We start from the raw sequence: 19,856 nt of genomic DNA, 5'->3' as shown, positions 1-19,856 counted from the left end.
TTCATCTCAAGATTTTTTTTCCTAACAAATCTACAATGCAACCTTGACATTGCTTGTCAAGGTCAGCTCTCAGAGGCAGGTATTAACTAACTCAAACAACTTGCGCCACACTTTCTATCACCTTAAGCCTCACTTAGCCCTAGCAGCCATTTTCACTCTGGTCAGAGGGAGACCACTTCTGATAGCTTAGAAAACAGTGCATGGTTGGTGCAACCACAGCCCATGGTTGGCATGAAGGACTATGTCTTGATTGGCTAAAATGACTCTCCCACGCCCCCTTCCTGGCTAAAGAAGCAGGCTATTTGGCTCTCTCTTCTAGTTAGCGGGGAGAAGCCCCTAAAGAGCTGCTGCTGATGTTGCAAACTTAGGCCCAACTACAGGTTTCACCCAAATGTCCTTTTCTTTGATTCCTTTTGATTTTCACAGAGAGTAAGACAGGGTCTGAACTGGCAACATGAGGGGGAGACAGCAAGAAGGTGGTTGAAAGATTCCAAAGAATGGCCAGGGGCAAGGGTGGCAGGGGTCAGAGGTGGCACAGATAACAAAAAGACAAGGTATTATAGGAAAGGCTGTGACATGACAAAGGCAAGGGGCTGCAAGCCATAGTCACTGGGAGAATTACATGGAGCTACTAAACCCAAAGGGCCAAGAGTCCTGACACCTGAGGCTTGAGATGTGACACTAGCCACACTCACCTGCTGTGAGTGGTTGCTTCTAAGAGGTCAGAGTTATACGAGCTGCCAGGTGCCTGGCCATTAGCAGTCGAACCCCAGAGCAACAGTCCCCTCCAATCTGAGCAGCCTGATCCATAAGTCTGGCCTCTAGGATCTGGAAACATAAGCCTCTGGTTCAGGCTTGAAGTTCTTGGCTCAGACAAAGAATGTTCAGCATCCAAGGGCCCAGGTCTGCCTCTTGCCAAGTCATGATGATTTCTACCTGACTAGAGCAAAGGAGCCCCTAGCTAGCCAATGGGTGAGAGTCAGATGCTGTGGGCTCGTGATAGGAAGGAGCAAGGTGAGAGGATGGGCTGCTCTGGGCTTGGGGTAAATGATGGAGACGCCAACAGTTCTTGGAAATACATAGGCAGGAAACAGATGAAGCTATAAGGCATATGAGAAAACAACAGACTGTTCTTTCTGGTCAACCTCCACCCCAACACTCTAAAAAATGAGGAAGTCGTGGGGGCTCCCAGAAAGAGGAATGGGAGAAGGCACACCCTTGAGATTAAGTGCAAAGCTAGCCTCAAACCCGAACCCAACCCCACCTACATATAACCTCCGCACGTGTACAGTTACAATCCACTCAGTGTTATTTGTTGTTAAAAGTTGAGATTGGATGTCCCAGAATACAAACCCCTGGGCACAAAACCCAGCAAGACTCCGTCATGTGTCCCAGCAGCTTCTGACTTGGTCCCTCCCACATCAACCCTCCGGGATCTAGTTCTCCACTCTGACTGACTTCCTATCCCTGGTCATTGCTGCACAGGGAAGCCAAGAGTCACAATCTCCAGACACAGGTAACTGGGCTGGGGTCACCGGGGAGACCAGCGGGACAGGGAATGTGTTAGAAGAGGCAGGGAGAGGGGGAACTTTGGGCATTGGTGGCCCTAAGGAGGAAGAGATACAAGAGGATAGTGTGGGACTCAGTCCCCTTTATTGGATTCCAGGTGAGCCAAAGGCCTAGATGTAGGCCCAGCTGTGGCTCAATGGCAGCCCAATCATCGTCCCTAACCCCAGTCCTACCCTAATCTCAGTTTCGGTCCTAGATCCAGTTTGAATATTCGAATCAGCCTTGATCAAAGATTGAAATCAACCCTATTCTGCTACCAATTTCATTGCAAGCTTGGGCCCAGTTCCTCCCATGGCTTAAGTCTGAGTGCAGGTGCCAGTCCAAGGAAAGGGCACACTCTCGAGATGGGCCCCTCTTAGACCTAGCAATAGCAATAAGTTTTGCTTTGGGCATTACTTCCAAATTCCAAACTCAGCTGAGCCGTGGTACTTAGTCCAATCCTGACCTCATTTCTAACTCAGTTGCATGCTGCCCACCTTTGTAATTTTTCTATTTATTTATTTACTTATTTATGTGAGTTTTATCTTTGTGAACATCAATGTACCACGTATGTACCTGATGCCCACAGAGATCAGAAGGGCATATTCAATCTCCTGGAACTAGAGTTATGGATGGTTGTGAGCCACCATGTGGATGCTGGAAACGGAATCTGGGTCCTCTGAAAGAGAAGCACGTGCTCTTAACTCCTGAACCTTCTCTCCAGCCCTGGCCAGGCTCCCTTTTCATTCTAGTTAGTGCACATGACATATTTGATCTCAGTTCCGGTCTTTATCTCAGTTCTGTACTGCTTCTAGCTTTCTCCTTGGTCCCAGCTCTGTATCAGCCTGGACCCTGTCCTCTCACTTTCAGTTCCGACAGCCCCAACGGCCTAGTGTTTGTCCGAGCATGACAGTTACGTATGAGAACTTCCAGAACTCGTGGAGCGAGGAGAAAAACCCAGAGACTGGAAAGGGTGAGAGAAAAGCAGACATACACTCCTAACAGGTCCTCCTCTCTGCCAGTCCACTAGGATTTCTGCTGCCATAGTCTGTGTATATGTATCCACCCTGGACACTGTTGTGTGCCTCACTTTGGTAGAGACAGGACTAAGCACAAGCGGCCCGTTGTAAGATACAAAGTCCTCAAGAAGACAGGACCAAGGAAGACCTTGGTGATTTGGCTTCCTGTGCTCTGCGGGGAGATGAGAAGTGTGCAATGCAGTTAGTTTGGTTTGGAACGGAACTCCTTTATTTGACCATGCAGAGATGTGTTAGGGACCTGGCTGTCCCTATTTGTGCCCTATTGGTATCCTCCCCACTCTGATGTCAAGACCTCATTAGCACCGTGCTAGATTCTGTGTGCTTATATGCATGTGAGTTCCTAGTGGGTGTTAAACATGACCTCAGGGCTGTGAGAGGTTCAAGGAACTGCAAATGTTCAATGCTTTGGAGGCACCAAATGCCCGGGCACCCAGAGTCCCCCTATTCTCTAGCTATGTCCACTCCACTTTCAGTGACAAGCCTTCAGCGGTCTCCTCACCCCAGAAACCCCTTCCCTTCTTTCTCTCTCCCTCTTACAATCCGGATCCCCTGAGTCCTGACTCCCTCTTTTCTTTCAGCGACTCCCCCCAAGTCCTTCCTGTGGAATGTCTTCTCATGGACCCACCTCCTCCTCTTCTCCCTGGGCCTCGGCTTCCTGCTGCTGGTGGTTGTCTCCGTGATTGGATCCCAAAGTGGGTGCTCTCAGCATCACAGGGAAGAGAGGAATCACAGGGGTGTTGGTGGGCAGGGTGGATGGAGGCAGCCAGGGGAGCAAAGAACACTAAGGATAGCAGTGAGGACCATGGCAATGACAAGGTTAACAGCAGAGACGCATGATGGACAGAGACCTGTGTGGGGAGCGGTGGTGGGGACACTGGTGGGGACACAGAGGACCCATGAAGGGGATGGCTGCTGGCCGTGTGACTACCATTACCTCACCTCCTAAGCCTCAGTTTGCTCCAGTGCAATCCTGGGTAACAACAGTGCCTGCCCCTGTGTGACCCAGAATGCCCCTCTGCGTGCAAAGTGTCCAGCTTAGTGCTGGCACAGAGGGGACTGAGCAATCTTGGTTCTGATCATTCTATCGTCCCCATCAGATTCCCAGTTAAGGAGGGACCTAGGCACCCTGAGAGCCAATTCAGAAAACCTCACCTCCTACTTGAAGGCTGAACTGCAGGCCCTGAATTCCAGCAGTGAGTTGGGCTCTGACCGGGTTCTGGGCAGGAGTGGGCTGGGCAGGGAGGACAGAGTCCTGATGCAGTCCCTTGCTCTGCAGGTAACAACTTGCAAGGATGGATCAAGACCCTGAAAGTGGATGTGGACGATCACAGGCAGGAACTGCTGGCAGGTGAGAGGCCCTGGTCTCTAAGAGTGAGCAGAGGGTGTGGGCAAATGGGTCCCTGGAGCTGAACCGTCATCTTCCAGGCCGAGACTTGAGGCAGAAGGTGACTTCTCTGGAGAGCACAGTGGAGAAAAAGGAACAGGCCCTGAAAACAGGTTAGACCTCGGTTTCCTGTACCCTGGGAGGAGGTGTGTGTGTGTGTGTGTGTGTGTGTGCAGCGTGTGGCGTTCCTAGCTGAGCCCTGTGCAGCCACCTGAGCACCGGGGACTCGCCAAGCAGCTGCCACAGCAGAGCGCCGTTCTCACGTCCATCTGTGCCCCAGATCTTTCTGAGATGATGGAGCGTGTCCAACAGCTGGGGAAGGACTTGAAGGCCCTGTCGTGCCAGCTGGCCAGCCTCAGGAACAATGGTGAGGATGGCGATGGGACTACTTCTCTGTAGTTTATGGTCGATGCTACCCTGTGCCCCACCTCAGCCCCTGTACCCTCTCTGATGCCTCATAGGCTCTGAAAGGACCTGCTGCCCCCTTCACTGGATAGAACACGAAGGCAGCTGCTACTGGTTCTCTCAAACTGAGAAGTCATGGCCTGAGGCTGACAAGTACTGCCAGCTGGAGAATGCTCACCTGGTGGTGGTCAACTCCATGGAGGAGCAGGTGATGTCTGGGTGGGGAGGCTCTTTGTGGGAGGCTCTCTGGTCTAAGGGAGAGGTTATCACACCCTCTTCTTTCTTCAGAATTTTTTACAGGATAAGTTAGCCCATGTGGTCACTTGGATTGGCCTCACAGACCAAAACGGGCCCTGGCAATGGGTGGATGGAACTGAACTGGAGAAAGGCTTTAAGTGAGTGTGTGTTGCACTGTGCCCTCATCTAGTGGCCTTTGGCCAGGGACCACCTCTTCTCCCAAGGCTTTGGCCCTGGGGCAGGGGGTAGAGTCTGGTTTCTGGAGACTCACCCCTGTGTCTGCTCATAGGAACTGGGCCCCAGAGCAGCCAGATAACTGGTACGGACATCGGCTTGGAGGAGGTGAGGACTGTGCTCAGTTCACCTCCACTGGCCGCTGGAATGATGATGTCTGCCAGAGGTCCTTCCGCTGGGTCTGTGAGACAGAGCTGGCCAAGGCCGGCTAGGAGCTCCCTTCACCTAATTTATGTCTTCAGTGCCTTCAGCTGCTAAATCCTGGAGTTTGGAATCCTCCTACCCAGTCTTGACATCCTTGGAGGTTTTCTTTTTACTGAGAATTTTGAGGCAAGGAGAAAGGATTACGTTTGAGACGGGTAGTGTGGTGACCGCAAGGGTGAGGCTATTGGAATCTGTGATAGCTTGAGCAGTGTGAAGTTTCTTTTAGCCAACTTTTGAATGTAACAAAAATTAAATACTTTTTGTTGATTTTGTGTTGTTTTATTCATATCAAATTGGATAACAATATGAAAAACTATATAGATCACAATCTAGCATTTACCCTCTTTGACTGAATAAAAGCAAACTCAGAATGTGAGTGGGTAACCTAATATTCCCCAAGAGACTTACAGAAAGCATTCAGCGTTCTGGTTGAGTTCCCAAGGGCTCCATGTTTAGCAACTGTGCTGGGTCTATAACCACGCTGTTAAGAAAACTATGGAACTGGACACAGTGTCTCACATCCATAGTTTCAGCTCCTGGAAGGAAGAGGCAGGAGGATCACTGCTAGTCTGGATTCCACTATAAGTTCCAGGTCAGCTAGGGCTACATGGTGAGACACTGTCTCAAAACTGAAACAGGAGGAACCTTTGTAAACCATCCTGGGAAAAGAAAAAGCAGAGTTGCATCCTTGTGGTTATACTTCTGGGACTCCACCAATCAATGCCTGTGCTTCAGAAATCCTGGAAGCAAACTTACTGCTGTGTGGCATCGCTCAGAACAAACAGAAGCCATATTCACAGACAAGCAGCAAATCCCATGAGCAAACCACCCAGGATCTAGAGACTGCGGGACAGAAGTCCTGACTTAACTACATGGAACTGAAGCTCTTTTCAATTAATATGCGCAACACTCTAAAATTATAAAATCATCATGGAATTTTCAAACAAGATTAGCTTTTGTTTGATCTTCTCCCCCATGCTTCTCTTCTAGCCCCCTTGTGTTCTTTTAATGCCCCCCCATCCAGTAGCTTTCTTTCGAGTCTCACATCACATAGTCCTGTTGCCCACCCTGCTCCCAAACTCTCTCTCCCTTCTCCTGGCCTCCTTTCTAGTTTCAGATTCTCTATCCATGCTTATCCCTACTTATATAGCTATTTATAGACTTGATGAACTACAACCCTCATGGAAAGAGAACACATGATTTTTATTTTTCTGAGTCTAGGTCACCTTACTTAACAATATTTTCCCAATCCATCCATTTTCCTACAAAATTCATGGTTTCTGTTTTCTTCACAATGAATAGAATTCCATTGTGCGTATATATCACGTTTTTACTATCCTCCCATCAGCTGACGAGCAGCTAGGCTGACTCCATGTCCTTGAGCTTGTGAATAAGACAGCAGTTATCACGGATGCTCAGGTGGCTCTGTGGTCGGTTACAGAGCATCCCTTGAGTATCCATCCATGAGTGAGACAGCGAGGACATAGGAAGTCCTAAGTTTTACTTATTTATTTATTCATTCATTCATTTATTTTCAGGCACGTCCATGCCGATTTCATTAGCTGACACGCTGCTAACACTGACATGGTGTCTTAATTAGAATGTACATTGCTGTGATAAGACACCGTGACCAAAAGCAACTTGGGGAGGAAAGGGTTCATTTCATCTTACAGACAGATGTCAGGTCACACACTCCATCACTGGGGGAAGTCAGGGCAGGAACTCAAGGCAGGAACCTGGTGGGAAGCCATGGAGGAGTGCTGCTTACTGGCTTGCTCCTCGTGGCTTATTCAGTCTTCTTATACAATCCAGTATCATCTGTCCAGGAGTGGCATTGCCCACAGCTGGGCCCTCCCACATCAATCATTAATCAAGAAAATGCCTGAGAGACTTGCCCATCAGTAAAAATTAGGGAGGCAATTTTTCAATTTACGTTCCTCTTCCCAAGTAACTAGCTTGTGTCAAGTTGAAAGACAAAACAAAAGAGTCCAACCAGTACTTAAGGGGGTTGCTGCTGCTGCTGTTATATGAGGTTTGGTTGTCTTTGCTTTGCTTTGTTTTGAGACAGGGTTTCTCTGTGTAACAGCCCAGGCTGTCTGGGAACTAGCTCTGTAGGCCATGCTGGCTTATTTACTCACAGAGATTCTCCTGCATCTGTCTCCTGAGTGCTCGGATTAAAGGCATGCGCTACTCCCTCCAAGCCTGATTTAAAGGTTTCTACTTCCTTACATCCTCACCAGCATTTGCTGCTCTCTCTCCCTTCCTTCCTTCCTTCCTTCCTTCCTTCCTTCCTTCCTTCCTTCCTTCCTTCCTTCCTTCCTTCCTTCCTTATCTTTCTGTGAAACAGGGACCCACTGTGTAGCACTGGAACTTTCTCTGTAGACCAGCCTGGCTTTGAACTCACAGGATCTGTCTATCTCTGCCTCCTGAGTGCTGGATTAAAGGTGTGCATGCCCACCATGCCCACCTTTTCTTGATAATAGCTCCTCTTTTCTTGATAATAGCTATTCTGATGGAACCTCAAAATAGTTTTAATTTGCATTTTCCTGATGGCTAAGGACACTGAACGTTTTAAAATACCTATTTGCTATTTATGTTTCTTCTTTTGTTCATTTTTTCGTGAGATCTTTTGTTGATTGACAGTTTTATTTTGTTTTAGTGTTCCATTTTTGTGGTTAGACAGATAAAGATCTATCCTAAATATTAACCCCTGTCTAGATGGATAAGATATTTTTATTTTGTGAGCTGTTTGCTCTGCTACCTCAGTGGTTCCCTTTGTGATGCAAAAACATTTTGTCTTCTGCAGCCCCGTTTATTAATTTTCGTCACTAGTTCCTGTATTATTGGAATCATGTTTAGAAATCATTTGATTATATCTGTATCCTGAAGGGCTCTCTCTGTTTTCCTGTAGCAATTTCCGTGTTCCTGGTTTTAATTTAAATCTGATCCACTTTGAACTGACTCTTGTACAGATACAACTTTGTTCTTCTAAAAGTGGACATCCAGTCTTGCCGTCACCGTGTATTAAATAGGCTGTCTTTCTTCTAGTGAATGATTTTGACAGCTGTGTCAAGTATGAGGGGACCGCAGCTGTGTGGGCTGATCTCTGGGACTTCTCACTGGTATCGTGCTAGCTTTGTCTCTGTAGCTCTTAGTATAAGTTGAGGCCCGGTATCTTGACACCTCGAGATTTCTGTTCTCTCTGTTCTTTCTGTTAAAGATGAGAAGCACTAATATTAACAGAATCAATACCTAAAGACAGGGTTGACGGCAAACCAACTGGGTATTACTGATACTTATGAGATTATTAATGAAATGGGGTCAAGTATTTGCCCATAAGGAAGGCTTCAGCTAAGAACAAAAAAGAAAATACTGTGGCCGTGATAAAACAGAAATGAGCATTTAAGTACATCCTTTAAAAACCTGCATCGATGTATATTACTTTACCACCTCTCTAATTAATTTTGGGCTTAAGAGGAAATGCTAAAGAAAATGCCAGTGGTCTAGATGTGAACAATGCAAGCCCAGCAAACTGAAACTGTGGGCTGGTACAAAGCGGTTCACAGGAGGAACTGCATGTCATCATAAGAATGAAGTAGAATAAGTGTTTTTAACTCACAAAAGATTGAGAAAGGATAGAGACACCCCACCCCCTTAGTCAATAACAAAAGTCTGTAGGAACCCTTACAGGGCAAAGATCTATTTTGGCTCTAGGTTTCTGTGGTAGTTTGAATGAGAATGGCTTTCATAGGCTCATACATTTATTTTTTTAATTTATAAAAGTTTATTAATTTATAAAAGTTTCCATTTCCGCCCCTCCCCCCAACACCCTCCCACTCCCCTCATTCCCTCTCCTCCTCCCTCTCCATCCCTAAGAGCAGTCAGGGTTTCCTGCCCTGTGGGAAGTTCAAGTTCCTCCCCCCTCCCAGGGGGTCCAGGTCCAGGAAGGTGAGCATCCAAATAGACTGGATCCCAAAAATCCAGTATATGCAGAGAAAACAAGTCCCAGTGTCATTGTCAATGGCTTTTCAGAAAGACCCCATGCCAGCCTCATTCAGAGAATCAGGCCACATTCAGAGAATCCGGCCACATTCAGAGACTCTGGTTGGATCATGTGCTCGTTCAGTCCCAGTCCAACTGGCCTTGGTGAACTCTCATTAGATCAGTCCCCTTGTATCAGTGGGTGAACGCACTCCTCACGGTCCTGCCTTTCTTGTTCATGTTCTCCCTCCTTCTGCTCCTCATTTAGACCTTGGGGGCTCAGTCCAGTGCTCCTAGGCTCATACATTTAAATACTTGGTTCCCAGTTGGTGGAACTGTTTGGGAAGGATTCGGAGGTATGGCCTTGTTGGAGGAGGTATGTCACTAGGGTTGGGCTTTAAAGTATAAAAATACAAATCCTAATCTCTGTGAAATCAAGGCCAGCCTGGTCTATAGAGCAGGTTCCAGGCCAGCCTGAGCTACACAAAGAAACCCTGTCCAAAAAAAGAAAAAACTAAAAAAAAAAATCCGTGTCCCAGTCTCTCTCTCTCTCTCTCTCTCTCTCTCTCTCTCTCTCTCTCTCTCTCTTTTTCTCTCCCCCCCTCACCTTCAGATCAGGATCTAAGTTCTCAGCCACTGCTTCAGTGCCGTACCTGCCTGCTTGCGTCATGCTTCCCTCCACGGTGGTCATGGACCAACCCTCTGAAACTATGAGCAAGTTTGACTAAGTCAAGGGCTTCTTTTTGTAAGTCACCTTGGCCATGGTGTCTTGTGACAGCAACACAACTGTGACTAAGACACACACACATTAAAAAAGACAAGCACAGTGACAGCAGTGGCAGTAGTCACAACGCAAACCAGTTAGAGAAAGCAAAGGAGTGAATTTGCTCCTAGTGGTGATGGTGCGTGAAATGACCCTGAGGAGAAAACATCCAGAGCTAGCACACAACTTGCAGGTGTGCCTGCAGAGCCAAGGAAGAAAAGAACAAGATGACTCCAAGCCTCGATGCTTTGGCCATCAGGCCGGAACAGTCCTGAGGAAGGAAGGAAGGAGAGAGCGGCTTTTCAGAGGATCCTGAAGAAGATGACGGTTCTGAGCAGAAAAGTGGTCACAAAGGTACGATGACGGGGATGCTGTTCTGACAGCCCATTTGTGTCTCCATAGCAGCAGCAGGCACCCACCGCTGACTCCTCCTCAGATAGAAACACCTCCCACACCCGCTCCCAAAGCTTCTCTCTGACTACCACTTGCCCCACCTCCGTGGCCATCTGAATGACTTCTGGGGCCTCTCCTGGAGAGGCCCAAAAATGTGAGCCTATTTCCACCTCATCTGAGGGTCAGAGAGTTTGGAAGTTGCTCAGATTTGATGACAACAATCAAGGCTACTCATTCTACATCAGGATGTGGAGACTTGGTGCTTTTGACATTAAGATGACACATACAGGTCGATCCACTCCATCCTGACAGATGGTCAGAATGTGCAAGCATACTTCTGCTCCTTCTTTTGTAATAGGAGGTTACCTGGGGAGCGGCTGCCTTTAGGATACTTGGTCTAAGGTGACTTCACTGCCTAAATGCTGATGACTTGGTGTCGCAAAGTGTTGAAGCAAATTGTCCTTTGTGTCATGTTAAAGAAGTCTTTGGTTGCCTTCTTCCCCATTTTGTGTTGGGGTATAAAAGCATATGGAAAATTAAAGGCGGGCCATTTCAGTACTCACTGGAACTCCCTCCCCATACTATCCTGTGTTTTCTGTTTTATTATTTTATTCTCATCTCGTCCTCTTTACTATTTTTCTGATCCCCACACCTCTGCCCTGCCAAGTGGTATTTTTGTTGAGGCTGGTCCCCGACACTCTCCACTCCTGAGACTACCTGGGATTCGGGGAATGGATGGCTCTTGGGAAAACTTCTACCACTGCGCTGACCTCTTGGCTCTCTTTCAGGTTCATCCACATCTCCTCCTTAGCACTCCCTCCTCCAAGAGCCTCACCAAGGCTACATCCCTCTGCACCTCCAAGTGTTCACCCATCTTGTCCTGGAATGATGTGCTCTCTTTTGGGGTCTCCACTCAGACCTGCCCCTGGTGGGCTTCTCCCACCAGCTCCCTTGTGGAACTAGGGATGCTAAGTGCTCCAGCAAACTTAACTCAGTGACCTAAGGCAGATGGTATGAATGCAGCCACCACTGAGAAAGAAGAAAGGTGGCCAACCAACAGTGCCGACCCACAGATGACTAACTCTGGGACAGAGATGGGTTCATCCGTGCCCACTGTGTGAAGAGTATGTCAAGAGACTGATGGGGTTACCCGTGCTCTCCAAAGAAAGCTAAGGGACAATTCCATCAAGCCTCTCACCAAGGCATCCCCCAGCCCCACAAATACGGCCCTTCTGTCTATCTCAGTACAAGCTAAGGATGGTGTCTATGAGCGATCTTGGAGACCTGCTATGCCAGCTTCTGATGTCAGAACCAAGCTGGTTTGTGAAACAGGAAACTGGGATTGAGCCTCTCTGGATATTTTCTTCAGTTTGAAGAAGATCCTAGAGTTTAGATTTGCTTAGACTTTACTTCACGGAGGAAACGTTTGCTCAGAGCAGAGTGGGTATCTGAGAAAGGCTGCCAGCGTCCCTTCTCTCCAACACTATCGTCTCTACCCTTTGTCCCCTTCTCCACTGCTTTGGAATTAGTCACAGAGACTCTTCGTTACTTGTTTCGACTCTCTTCGTCTGTGCTATGGGCACTCGAGCAGACACTTCTGAAAACAAAAGCACCCCGCCCCATCCTAATTCATATCATCTTGATCTTTGTGTTTGAGTTAGTATTGGTATTTTCTCTGTAACTGTTTCATAGTATTTGACCTGTGGTGAAATGGATCGCAATGTCATTTTCTAATACAAAGTGGGATGTGTGGGGGAAGAAAATGTAATATTCTTTGATGAAAATCATTTCCCATTGATCTGTACCTTGAGTTTTTCAAGGGAAAAACACTCTATTCCAGCATACCCTCTGTTAATAATAACATGTAAACAATACCTGCTTTGTGGGAAGAAGAAAGGCACACACATTTAAAACCTGGAATTTGAAGAACGGTCATTTCTGATACAGAATGGAAACCAGTCTTACAGAAAATGTGGCGGAAAATCCAGTTTAAGTTTTTAGGAGATGAAGAAAAGAAGAAATTCTTTTTCTTCAAAAGTTCAAAAGTGGGGGCTGGAGAGATGGCTCAGTGGTTAAGAGCACTGGCTGCTCTTCCAGAGGTCATGAGTTCAATTCCCAGCAACTACATGGTGGCTCACAACCATCTGTAATGAAATCTGATGCCCTCTTCTGGCATGTGGGCATACATGGAGGCAGAATGTTGTATACATAATAAATAAATAAATCTTTTTTTAAAAAAAGTTTAAAAGTGTGACAAATAGTGCAGCTCAACTTTCAGAACATCAGAACTAGTCCCAGGGCTGGAGAGACGGCTTAGTGGTTAAGAGCACTGGCTGCTTATGCAGAGGACCCAGGTTCGAGTCCAGCACCCATATGGTAAGTCACAGACTTCTGTAACGCAATCTCAGGGGATTCTGGCCTTCATGGGCGCTGCATGCACACTGCACAGACATGTTTACAGGCAAAACACCCACACATACACATTTCAAAAACACACTCACAGCCCTGACCATGGCTCCTGTGGAAAGCTTTGGAGCCTGGAGGCTGGTACTAGTTACTTTCCCAGGAATTTCTGTCCGTTTACTCTTGAGAGTGTTGACATTTTAAAGAGTGCTCATGTGACTTATCCAGTGCCCTTGCTTTATATTTTATACACAGAAACCCCCTACACCTGCCACACACCATACCACACACTCACACATACTACACACAACATATACACATACCATACATACTACACACAACATATACACATACCACACACACACCACCCATACATTCACACGACTTATACCACACATACACACACCCAACACATACCACACATATCACACACACACACACACATGTGCATACTGCACATGCACACACATACACACACACACACACACACACACATGGGGGGGGCACATCAGTACCAATTGTATCTTGAATCCCTTTCCCATAAGCCCCTAGCATCAAAGATTGCTGACGCCCTTACAGGTACTGCAGTGACACAATGAGGTGTATTTTCTAGAGCTGAGTTCTCTGATGGGTTTTAGATTTTTATTCCGGTGTACTGAAACAAACTCTGCTGAAGCATTAAAGAGACCTCTTGTTTGGGGGCTTCAGTGTAATGAATGAACACCAGAAGGTCAACTGGACCAGCGTTTAGATGCAAAAGCTAAAACTGTCAGGTCATCAAATCAGTGCTGTATCATAGTTCCGTATAAACTGAATTATTCTTCTGAAAACACCAAACCATTTCCTGAAGCTGCGAAGTTCTGCCCGGTACTGGGGGGTGGAGTGGTGGCAGGAACCGTAGTGAGCAGAGCTGGAGACTGTCCTGCTCACTGCTGTCTACTAAGAGAGAGAGTCAGAGTTAAGTCTTGCACAGAGGAGGGGGACGCTTTGGTTTGGGGATGCCGGGATGGCAAGTGTAGCAACAGCTGGCCGGGAACACCTCCCTGTTGGGTGACAAGCCCAAGTGAGTAACGAAGGCTGGCGAGATACGTCAGGGAAGAAGCAACTGTGGCAGAAGCGGGAGCCGCTGCCAGCGGAGGAAGTGTATTTGCCAGGACATACACTCGTCATGGAGCAATTTAATATTGTGATGAAATGTTGGGTACGAATTTTGAAAATTAATTAGGGAATTACCTGATGAAGGCAAAAATCACAACGCAGAAAGTTAAGAACTCCTGAAGGGGATTGTGGGACACGAGCAGATGAGGTGTGATCTCACAGTTTCAGAAAGGAACGGGGAAGTCATAGACGCTGGAAAAACGGAGACGAAACTGAAGAAGTGGGAGAGACACACATCAGTGGAAGACATCGGGAAAGGATGAAAGGTGAGGGGACCGCTCCGTGGGGAGAGTACCTGCCGCATGAGGGTCAGGACTAGAGTTCAGCTCGCCAGAACTCCCGCAAAGCTGCGGCGCACAGAGGCCCACTATAATCCCAGCACTCAGGAGATAGCTGGAGAGCTAGACTGGCCGAGTCGGTGAGCCCCAGACTTGGCAAGACATCTCACCTCGGTCGGTAAAACGGACAGAGATCTAGGGAGACATCTGATGTCAACTTTTGACCTCCACATGTGTAGAAACATGCACACACATATGAACACGAACATATCCGTTCATATACCGCCTATATACATATACCCTCGAAAGCAAAGCAAAACAAAACCCAAAGGCTATAAGTAAGAAAAAAAGTGACCCAATATATGTGAGACTTGTGAAAGAGCTTCAGCATGTGCCGAATGTAATGTGGTTTGTGCAGGTAAAAACGGACAAAAACTACAGACACGGACACCAAACCCACACATTTCAAGACACAATTCATGGAATTTCCCCTACAACAATGTAGAGATGAATCTGCATGCTGTGTGAGAAATCGATGTGCGGAGGCAATCGACGGAGTATTTGTCCCTTGAGCACAAACCCTCGCCTTAGGCTTTTTCATCCTTAGCTTTAGTTGTACGCCACCCAGTGGTAGGTCTGAGATACTGACAGTAGCTTTCGCATGAGTTCAGTCCTCGGTCTGCAGAGGATTAGGTCGGTGCCTGCCCCACTCTGATGGTTGTCCTGGAGTCTATAAACAAGATTAGGGCTCAGCATTCCATGGCAACATGAACAGATTGTGTTCTCACTGGGTCTACGTGGAGAGAGGGCCGAAGAATGAGCAATGGTTTCCCTATTCTACTGGAACTGCGGAAGGCTAATCCTAAACCCGAGCTGGCCCTAGTTGGGCCACTGCTGCCATTCTGCCGTGAGATGCTTGTGGGTTTGAGTACAAGAAAAAAGAGGGAGGAGCGCATATTATTTCCATATTTCTTTGGGGTTTTAGAAGTTCCTGCTGAGTTCTGACATGAGAGTTGGCAGGCTTCCTCGGGAGCCCCCTCTGAGCTTGCGCGGATTTCTGGGTTTCAGATTGTGTGCCGCTTAGACTGGAGGACACTGGTCTGTCACTGTCTGGAGAAACAAAGGGATGGGGGGCCTCGCATAACAAACACTGGCAGATTCTGGTGAATGTTGCTAGTTTGTTTAGACAAGTTTCACTATGTAGCCCTGGCTGGCCTGAACTTACTGTGCAGACTAGGCTGGTCTTGAAGATCCACCTGCTTCTGCCTCTCCATGCTGAGAATAAGAAAGTGCACCACCACATACAACATTCTGGTGTTTGGGTTTTTTTTTTTTTGGGGGGGGTTTCTTTGCCTTCAATGATTTTATTGAAGTTTATTTCTCAAAGTCTTCAAAGAATTGATGCATATGTTCCAACTATATTTCATTGTTGTCACGTGGTATTCCGTCTTACCTGGAACCAGAAGCCCTCAATTAAAGTTTGAAGGCTTAAAATAATAAATGTCCTATGATCAGAATGGAATTAAATATTAAACATTAAATTAATAATAAAAAGATACCGGAAAGACGCTCCACATAGGCTGAGATCATGCAGCTCACCTCTAAATCACCCCGGATCAAGAAAGAAATCAAAGATAAATAATGTTTTGAACTAGATGAAAAAATGAGAAAATGGTATATCAAAAGATTGATCACAGGGCTTTACAACCTCAGATGTAGTGAGCCATCTTTGGGTAATGTAGGAAGTTAGCTCCAGGTCCTTGACTGTGGATGTCAGAATCTTCAGATGGGCAAGTTCCACGTATAAAACGTGTCCCATTTGTATATGACCTCCACACATTCTCTTTTGTAATTTATTTTTATATTACTATAAATGCTTACTGCACAGTTTAATGCCAGATAAGCAGTAAGAAAAGAGCCTGCATATGCTTGGTACAGTGCTAATTTTTCAAAACATTTTTGGTTCTCCCTTGACGAAATCCATGTGGGCAGAGTCCCTGAGAACACAGCTAATTAGGTGAGAAGAAGGCTCCAAATAAAAACTTCCAAGATTTTTATTAACAGACCAGAGAGGGAAGCATGCACGTGTAAAACAGGAAAGCGGAGAACACACTGACGAGCAGAAAGCAATGAATCAAAAGGAGGAGGGGCTGGAAAGGTGGCTCAGCGGCTTGAGAGCACTTGCTACTCTTCCAGAGGGCTCGGGTTCGATTTTCAGGCTGGCAGATCTCTGGAGTTCAAGGTCAGCCTGGTCTACACAGTGAGTTTCAGGACAGCCAGGGTTGTGTAGAGACTCCCTATCTCAAAAAACAAACAAACAAACAAACAAAACTATAAATAAATAAATAATGTGAAAATCAAATAGTCATGGTAAGTATTAAAGGAGAGATACTGTTATAGATCTTCGGCTCAGGGAAAGGAAAAGTATGAACAATCTTTTGGCAAAAAATTATCAATAAATGAGGTGAAGTGGATGAATTTCTTAAAAAGTACACATTACTGGAACCAGATCCAAAAGAAACAGGGAGTCCGAGCAGGTTTATATGAATTTAGAATGAGTTTATAATTTGAAAACTTCTGACAAAGAAAATGTTCAGTTTGAGATGATTTTTTTTTCTCGTGTATTCTATCAAGTAGCTAGGACAGGGTACAACTGAATGTTGTGGCCCTGTGAGGGTGCCATGGTAGGTGAGACGTGTCCCCGTGTGGCCCCCGTGAAGGGTATAATGGTGGGTGAGACGTGTCCCCATATGGCTCTGTGAAGGCTGTGATGGTTGTTTAGACATGCCCTTATGTGGCCCTGTGAAGGATGACTACGTTAGACGTGTTCCTGTGTGGCCTTGTGAAGGGTGTGATCGTAGGCCCTGTGAGTGAGGACAGTGAGGGAAACAAAGACACATTGTAGTCCAAAGGGAGATCAAGAAAAGGATGTTGGGGATCAAGAAGGAGGTGACAGGACAGCTGGAAGTCACCAAGAAAGAGAAAACTAAGTCCCAGTCCCTACTGTTCCAACCCCAGCAGGAGGGGAAAGCCACAGCCACAGCCAGGAGGTAAACCAGCCTGGAGACAACAGAGTGGCAGTCCTAGCTGAAGCAGACGCCTGCAGTTACTGTAAACCTTAAACCAAGTGGTGGTGGTGGTGGTGGTGTGTGTGGTGTGTGTGTGCACATGCATGCCTGTGGTGTGTGTGCGTGAACGTGTGTGTGGTGTGTGTGGTGTGTGGTGTGTGTGTGTGTCTGTTGTGTGTGGTGTGTGTGGTATGATTGTGGTATGTGTGTGGTGTGTGTAGTGTGTGTGGTGTATGTGTGGTGTGTGTGTGTGATGTGTGTGTGTGGTGTGTGTGTGTGTTGTGGTGTGGTGTGTGTGTGTCTGTGGTGTGTATGTAAGTGGGTACACGCATGTGCGTGTGGTGTGTGTGTGTGTGTGTGTGTGGTGTGTGTGTGTGCTTACTCCCATCGAGCCTAGCAGGGGACCCCAGAATCCCTAGAGCTGGGGTTACAGATGGTTGTGAGCCATCCTCTGAGTGCCAGGAAATGAACTCTGGTCCTCTGCAAGAGCAGCAGTTGATGTCAACTGCTGAGCCATCTCTCCCACCCCAGACAGGGCTGCTCCTAAGACCTAAACACGAGGATCAGTTGCCACCCAGTGCGCCTTGGTTAATCTACTACAGCACGGGGTGGAAGGGGTCAGGAGGAGGTTGTGGCAAGGGAGTGGATCCTGCACAGATCTGCTGAGTTTACGCAATCAGAAGTTTGGGCTATGGCGCTCGGTGGCTCTGAGCTCTGTGACACGGAGCCAGCGCTACCACCAGAGGCCTACAGAGATGGAGCACATGGCTTCTGAAACTGCCTCTCTGTCACCAGGCTTTGCTCGCAGGGACAAGGGGCTCTGAACACAGGTGCAGAGAACTGCCCAGTTTCTCTGGCTTTTCCCCTCCCGCAGGGCAGCGCATTGCTGAGTGGGGACTGAATGTTTACTTCCCCAGCTCTCTCTGATACACTCAGGGGACATTCCTAAGCTAGGACCTTCACAACCCCTGGGCAAACAAAATGGTGAGCCTCAGAAGTGAGAGGAAACTGCTCTCTGAGACTCTGGCCACAAAGGTTCTCAGGGCCAGCAGCAGCTTCCAGTACCAGAGCTTAAGAGAACGCAGCCCTGAAGTGGAGACGGACCCTGGACCAGCTCAAACCAGCTGTGTATAGCTGTGTGTACCCCCTCCACAGTGGGGGCTGCAAGAGACCCAGCGCTCACTCGCCAGGGCTCCTCCAGGCCGTCTAACGCGGGAATAATTCAAGTATTCATTAATTTTTACCTCCACATCTCCTTTTGATAGCATTTTTAGTATTGCTTTTTATTGTGTTTTTGTTTTTAAAACTCTTTCACGATTAAATCTTGATTCCTCTTCTTGCTGTAACATTTGCTGGATAACCATGACACCGGAAGTCAGACCGGAAGTAACCTCAGCTCTGAGGGAGGCAGAGACAGGAGGATTGCTGGGGCTGAGAAGACAGAGCCCTCGGATCAGGGAGAAACCTCGCCTCAAAGGAATAGGCAGAGAGTCATAGAGGATCACACTCCATGTCCTCTTTGGGGCCCATGTGTGTACACAGCACACGCTCTCACACACGCGTGTGCACTATACTCACTAACACAGACACCAATAAACAAAAGATCTTTTTTGAGGGCGGATATGATTGAGGTATGTAATACACATATATGAAAATGTTGTTTTAGATTCATTAATTTTCACCTGTAAGGCTATATTAAAATATATTAAGTTTTAAAAGAACATACACAATTAGCCATTAGATCCTGTGATGGTTTACATGAAAAAAGAGCCCCCCACAGACTCAGACACTTCGACACTTGGTTTCCAGTCCTTGGAGAGGTGTGCTGGTTAGTGTTTTGTCCACTTGACACAATCTAAAGTCATTTGGGAAGAGGGGCTCTCGATTGAAAACCACTCTCCATAAGATAAACATAGGGGCAAAGGCTGTCATTTTTTTAATATTTATTTATTTATTATGTATACAATATTCTGTCTGTGTGTATGTCTGCAGGCCAGAAGAGGGCACCAGACCTCATTACAGATGGTTGTGAGCCACCATGTGGTTGCTGGGAATTGAACTCAGAACCTCTGGTAGAGCAGGCAATGCTCTTAACCACTGAGCCATCTCTCCAGCCCTGCCTGTCATTTTCTTGACTAATGATTGATGTGGGAAGGTCCAGACCACTGTGGGTGGTGCCAACACTGGGCTCTTGGTCCTGGTTGTATAAGAAAGCAGGCTGAGCAAGCCAGCAAACACTGCTCCTCCACAGCTTCTGCGCCTTGAGTTCCTGCCCTGGCTTCCCTCGATGATGGAGTTGTAAGATGGAACAAGCCCTTTAATCCCATGCTTTTGATCACTGGGTTTTATGACAGCAGTAGAAAGCCTAAGACTGGAGGTTCGTAGGTGTGGCCTTGCTGAAGGTAAATGCGTCACTGGGCATGGGCATGAGAGTTTGGAGCCTCATCCACTTCCAGTGTTCTTTCTGCTCCGTGCTGTGGTTAAGAATGTGGTCGCTCAGCATCCTGTTCCTGCCGTTATACCTCCCGGTCGGGGTGGAGTCTTACCCTCTGCGACCACAACCCAGATAAACTCTTCTGTTAGTTGCCTTGGCCATGGTGTTTTGACCCTGCAACAGAAAACTCAAGCAGAGGGCCACAAAGCTAAGGACTCCGAGTCAGCAGTGGCAACAAACGCAGATGTTTTCGTAACTAGTTAAGGAAAGTCACTAAGCTGAAGAAGAGCGGAAGCAGTTCCAGCAAACAGCAAAAACAACTCAGG

At 47.1% G+C, this 19,856-nt stretch overlaps 1 protein-coding gene across 1 annotated transcript; it reads left to right on the top strand.

The window, feature by feature from the left end:
- Positions 1-1,285: 1,285 nt before the first annotated feature.
- Positions 1,286-5,319, top strand: LOC125409459 (C-type lectin domain family 10 member A-like). Its single transcript, XM_087910402.1, has 10 exons — positions 1,286-1,516; positions 2,419-2,521; positions 3,167-3,280; positions 3,686-3,781; positions 3,865-3,936; positions 4,014-4,085; positions 4,253-4,339; positions 4,434-4,585; positions 4,666-4,772; positions 4,904-5,319. The coding sequence occupies exons 2-10, from the start codon at positions 2,455-2,457 to the stop codon at positions 5,058-5,060; spliced, it is 924 nt and encodes a 307-aa protein (XP_087766528.1). The 5' UTR covers positions 1,286-1,516; positions 2,419-2,454; the 3' UTR covers positions 5,061-5,319.
- The last annotated feature ends 14,537 nt before the right edge of the window (positions 5,320-19,856 follow it).

This window comes from Myodes glareolus, chromosome 9 (assembly GCF_982192425.1).
Source record: "Myodes glareolus chromosome 9, mMyoGla1.1, whole genome shotgun sequence".
Lineage (NCBI taxonomy): Eukaryota > Metazoa > Chordata > Mammalia > Rodentia > Cricetidae > Myodes > Myodes glareolus.
Note: the sequence above shows the minus strand (reverse complement) of the source record. Positions and strands in the feature narration are given on the sequence as shown.